The following is a 5821-nucleotide window of genomic DNA, read 5'->3' as shown; positions in this document are numbered from 1 at the left end:
TACATGGTTTGATAAATTTAAACTAATAAAAATTAAAAATAAATATAAACCAAAAATTTCACACACCATAATATATATTGCATATTTGATATCAAAATTCAAAATAGGAAAGTATTATTAAGAAATTTTTTCAAAAACTCTAACAACTAACCAATAAAATCTTCCAATATACCATTGTAAGTGTTAATTCCAGTTTTCAACATTAAAAATTTGTTTGTTATTTCCAGTTTTCAATATTAAAAGCTTGTTTTGATTATACGCAGCCGCTAACGCAGTCGTCATTATTCCTCAATAGGTACTTGGTTCACGAGAATTTTGAAGATCTGGTCCTTCACTTCGTTGTTAGAAATGGATATGCCATCTCCGTATTTGTAGAGGAATTGAAGTCCTTGTGTTATATCGAAAGTGAACTTCTTACAACACAATGGTACGTTGTCTTGCTTAAGAAGCTCTCGATTCATTTCCTCAAGGGAGAGATGAAAGATGCCCTTTATTTGATTTAAAGCATTTTCCACGGTAGAATCAGGATTGTCTTTTATGTAACACTCTCTGATTGAAGCCATCTCCCCGCGTTCCTTCTCATCCTTCATTGCAACCGTGAAAGAAAGTGATACAGGTGTGAGCGTAGAATATTATGCATCCAATCTTGTTTAAAAGCTCTTAAAATAAATGTAATCTCAGATGCCAAATACCTCGAAATCTCTTAAGTCGTCGATGAGTCTGATTGTCAATTCTGAGAGCTCCTGGATCTGAGATGGAGAATGTATTTGCTCCAGAATGTTGTTCAGGAGAAGTTGACCCATCAAGAGAAGTGGAATCAAATTTACGATACACATCCCTGAGCTAGCGACGGCATTCTTTATGTACTCATTAACCTTCGACACACAACCCGTTGTTATCCATTCCGCTTCTTGCAATAAGACTCAAGGTATCGCACCCACTGGGCATACAGCCAGTAAAATGCATTGATGGTTAATGTCTCATTTAGGGAATACTTTGGCATTTTAAATTTATTTTGTTTTATTTTAAAATTGTTATTCCATCGCATATTAAAATTCACTCGGGTAAGTACAATGTAACCTAACATTCTTAAAAAAACGCATATGGTATCCTTTAATATGGCTAACTGTTATAGAAATTTTTGGGCCCTACAACCCCAAGCATGAAATGTCCATAAACCAAGGGTTCCTAAGTCCCTAAAAGTATTTTTCTAACCCCTAAAGGAACAAGGTCAACAGATTACAGCTTCTCCCAGAAGTTCTCCATGAGAAACTGCTCAGAATTGGTCAAAACAGGATCATTGCAGCTGCTCCACTGGCTAAGGTGTTGCATTTCAAAAGTCCCTTTTGTGGGGTGTGATGGGCGAGAAATGACAAATGGCAGTGTCATTCCGCGAGGTGGAGAGGCAATGGAAGCTTCCAGAATCTTCTCCTGTGACACTTGCCTCCCTGAATTCAACCAAGGATGAGTAAGAGGCCATCAGTCTCCAAGTGGAAGCAAGAACTATCAGAGGGAGGACACTAATCAAATCACAAGCTTACTCATCCCCCTTACAGATATCTATATATGGATCCCTCATCCCAGAGATCCAGAGGCTGGAATTTTGCATATTGTAAGGAATTGTTGTTGGTTTCTTGAGACAAACATCACATTGTTGGGTGATCTAAGCTTTGTTTGAGGTGAAGAGGGGTTTCTTTGCTGGGAGGTTGATGCTGGGTCAAAACAATTGGTTGTAACTGCTCTTGGCTCTTTTCATGTTTATCAATAAAAGCTATTTGAGTTTTCCTCCATGCTTTTGTGTCATTGATGCTTGTTACATTTGTATGGTCAATTTACATCTGATCCTAGATTGTTTATGATTATAGATCCATGTCTTTGTATAGTGCTATGCTTCTGTTATCTTACAGGTACTTTGTGAAGCTGGGCGTGCAAGGGAGCGGGTAGCTGAGGACTATCAAAGAAGAGAGAGATCAAATCAGGAGATTGGCACAAGACAGAGGTTGGTCTTTTTGTTCCTCTCTATCTATAATTCATAAAGGAAAAACCAAAGTAGCTTTTCTCTGTTTGTTTCTAAGGCAGTTGTCACACCTTAGTGGGATAGAGCAGTTCTAAAAAGACACTTTTCCCTGTAACAAAATGGCGACTCTGCTGGGGAGATAATTAGTTTATTTGTTTATCATTCTTTGTTGTTTGTTTCATAGACTTACAAGTAGCATTCGAACTGCATTTTCCATAACAAATGCAAAGTAGACAACTGCTATTTCAATCCATCTACTGGATCTATTTATGATTTGAACAACTGATTCACAAACTATCTGATTGCCCTTGTGATAGCTCTTAAATCCTCCTTAGATCTACCCCTGATTGTTGCATTACTGATTGCTTTTTGCTCGGCCAAAACCCAAGAACTGAACTGCAAACTGTGACCCTGAACCCGAACAGAGTCTCATTTCTGGCCCAGCGCAGGTACTATTCAGAGATTCTGAATTTCAGCGCACTTCCCGAGTGGACAACCTGCGCTGCATTTCAGATTCTCTGTGTTACAGGTCCGCTGATCAGACTAGCTCTGTGCAGTTATGGCTTCTGTGGTTCATTCTTTCCAGTTCTATTCTTGAATTTTGCTACCTGTGATCAGTATATTTCTGTTTGAAACCCCTTTTCCTTACTGTTATTCAGCCTCCTTTGTACAAAAGAACTGTAGATGTTTTTGTGTGTTTGTTGAGTCATTTACAGTTCTCCTTTGCAAAAGCAGCGTAATCATACTGTCGCCCTTTGATTTGAAACTGTCGCAAGTGTCGATTGCAATCGTAGGAAAGAGTTTGATTGCTGTTGATGGTCGATTATCCTGTTACTATTTCTTTTGGTTTGCATTTGTAATTTTCTAGTGTCAAGAACAAGTATTCATTTCAAAATCGTAGATGTTGTAATCGTCTCCATTTTTTGATTTCGAAAAGAAACTTGTTGATATTTGTCGCTTGAAAAGAAATTCAGATTTGTGCATCAACTTTCTTTTTAGCATTCATATACTAAGAAAGTCGAAAACAAATACATGCATGTGCATTTGCATATAGACAGTCTGATTGGCTTGATTTAGGAAAGTGCATTTAGAGTGTGTTCTTTGCTCTTTGTGAAAAGATTATGTCTTTCTTTTCCCTAGTAGCTAGGATTTTCATTGCATAAAGGAGATAAAAAGTTTGTTTATCATCTTAGATTGCATTTTAGGAATTACATCTACATCTCGTGGTGAACCCGAAGGGCAAACTTCATAAACAAGATCAACTTAAAATAAATTCAATGAATCTAACAACGCTTTGGAACTTAACGCACAACATTTAGAAGTCTAGGCTAGAGACGTATTCCGGTGTCGTAAAACCTGGTAACTGTTGTTCTCACTGATGGTTGGGTGATTCCTCCACTTTGAGACGATAAGTGCCAGTACGGACTTGTTCTCCCATGTAGCGTCGAGTATATTTTGGGAGACCCCAATAGGCTTAATCCTTTATCCATAGGAAGCCGTGTCTGCCGCCCTATCGATCGCAATGCACTAAACACAGCATTCGAGAAGATTGATTGCCGTACCGTAAAAAGTATTCTGCAGTTTTTCGATTGGTTTGGTAATCCCTCTACCTACATTTCCAGAGCAGTCCCTTTCGTTCCTTTTCAGACTCCTTAACGGAAAAGGTCCATCTGAGCACTTGTCACTTCAGGCTCATTAAAAATCGAAGGAGACTAGAGTCATCTTTTGTTTTTTCTCGACTCTTAAAAATTGAAAAAACAAGTTGTGTCAAAGCATCTAAAATTCATTTAATTCGGAAACATACTTCCCCTTTATTTTAGTTGATCAAGTAATCCGCAATCGTGGAAGAAGGTCAATTGAAACCCCGTCGTTCACGGAGGCTTACGAGTCAACCGTCTTTGTCTCCGGAATCGAAGCCAGTACGGACAAAGCGAACTCGTTTAACCGGTTCCAAATCTCCTGTTAAAGTTAGAACAAGTGTTCCAACAACATCAAAGACTGCGGTTACTCCAAACATTTCTGGAATCCTTGCCTCTACAGAAGAAGTTCAGCGGCCACAGAAGGACAGTGATATTGATCCTAGTCTGAGAGTAAACACTTGTGTTACCGAACCAGTTCCATTTTTAACCGGTTCGGAGAGTCTTGCTCTTCAAACATCTGTCGCTGCTGATCCCATACCTTCTTCGGCACCAGAAATATTCTACGGACCTGACGGTCTTCCCCTTCCACCTGGTCTGATTGCCATAGGATAAATTGTGGAAAATCCTCCAACGAGTACTTCATCGCAATTTAGAGTCGGGATCACTCTATATCCTTCTTCATCAGAAGTTAGTCTACCACCAAAGGAAGCTCCTGTAGAATCGCTAGGTAATACTTTGGATAGACTACAAATGTTTGAACAACCGTCAACATCTAGCACTGTGTTGTCTGACACAGCGACAGCAGAATTCCCTGCTATCACTCCGACAATGTTCGTCGGTATACCATCTGTCCCGACTAGCTCTCAACCGCTAGAAGGAGCCCACTCAGGAGCCATTTCGACAATATGGTCTGTTCCCGCTTTTTCATTCGGAATAATATCCGGAAAATCTTATGTTGAGTCTCAACAAATTGATCCATTTGGAGGTCAATTTGGGCAGTCCGGCCACCAAGGGCAAACAATTCCCTTGAGTTCTGGATTACCACCGTATGGGGGGCAGTATACCCTTTCATTATCCCCTCCAGGAGGATATCCATATGGGAGTTCACAACAACATTCTGGTTATACTAGAATTACCTCAAGCGGTTGGATACTTATACTACCTCAACAACCAAGAGTTGTATACTCGATGCAACAATGCTTACCTACGTCAAATATATCAACTACGCCAGCTATTGTGACGATGTCGCAAGTTCAAGCACTGCCTGTTGTATGCCAACCTCAGGTTTCTCAGGTTGTAATGCAACAACCCCTTGACCCTGCGACTCAACCACAATCGCCGACTGGTGGAATGACACAGGTTCAGACGGGTACAATTACCCCTCACATTGGTCAAACAGTTAGTATCGGTCAACAACACATGGCTTCACAACCATGGCTAGTGCAATACCAACAACCGCAATTCCAACAATTATACCAAGGTTTTGAGCAACAAATCTTTGCAAATAGTGGACAGCCGTATATTCAAAACGGTCAAAATCAACCATTTTACAATGGTCATGGCCACCAACCTTACCAAAGTTACCAGCATCAAATGCATTATGCTGGTATGCAAAGACCAACTCCTCAGGCAATCCCATCTTATCTTGGGTATGATTCGCCTAACCTGAGTCAGCAGTTGCCCTTTGTGGCAACTTTAGAGTTACCTGATTTAAATCGGTTAACAAATGATCCAATCGCTTACGCCCCTTGGTGGCCAGTGATCTCGTATAAAATTCCATCAGATATTCCTAAATTTAATGGAAATCCGGGTGAAGATCCATCGAATCATGTGATGACCTTTCATCTATGGTATTCATCAAACACCCTAAATGATGATTTGATAAGACTTCACCTCTTTTAGAGGACGTTAACGGGTCCGACAGCAAAATGGTACATCGAATTGCCTAGAGCTTCGTTCGACAACTTCAGTACCTTAGCCACAACCTTTTTAACCCATTTTCAGTTACCAATAAGGTACGAAATGGGAACAGAACTTCTTACCAATTTCAAACAGATAACGTCCACCCACATATCTAATCATATACATGAGTGGCGACGTCGTTGTAGAATGGTAAAAACGTATGTCCCCGATTAGCTCTTAGCTAAATGGTTTATCAAGTCAT

General features: G+C 40.0%; 1 protein-coding gene across 1 annotated transcript; it reads right to left on the bottom strand.

Moving 5' to 3' along the window:
- Positions 1-273: 273 nt before the first annotated feature.
- On the bottom strand, positions 274-822 carry LOC149192904 (delta-selinene-like synthase, chloroplastic). The gene is made up of 2 exons (XM_089406496.1): positions 693-822; positions 274-584 (listed from the first exon to the last, which is right to left on the bottom strand). Exons 1-2 carry the CDS (start codon positions 801-803, stop codon positions 282-284), a joined length of 414 nt encoding a protein of 137 aa, XP_089262622.1. The 5' UTR covers positions 804-822; the 3' UTR covers positions 274-281.
- Positions 823-5821: the final 4999 nt, after the last annotated feature.

This window comes from Pinus tabuliformis, chromosome 2_2 (assembly GCF_031772625.1).
Source record: "Pinus tabuliformis cultivar Carrire ecotype Pingquan chromosome 2_2, CPIR1, whole genome shotgun sequence".
Lineage (NCBI taxonomy): Eukaryota > Viridiplantae > Streptophyta > Pinopsida > Pinales > Pinaceae > Pinus > Pinus tabuliformis.
This window is presented reverse-complemented; position numbering and strand designations above follow the sequence as displayed.

Excerpts from the sequence above, each read along its gene's own strand:
- LOC149192904 (XM_089406496.1), bottom strand. The coding sequence starts at position 803 with ATGGGTCAACTTCTCCTGAACAACATTCTGGAGCAAATACATTCTCCA. Across the intron at positions 585-692 it reads ACGACTTAAGAGATTTCGAG|GATGAGAAGGAACGCGGGGA; the intron begins GTATTTGGCATC and ends GTTGCAATGAAG.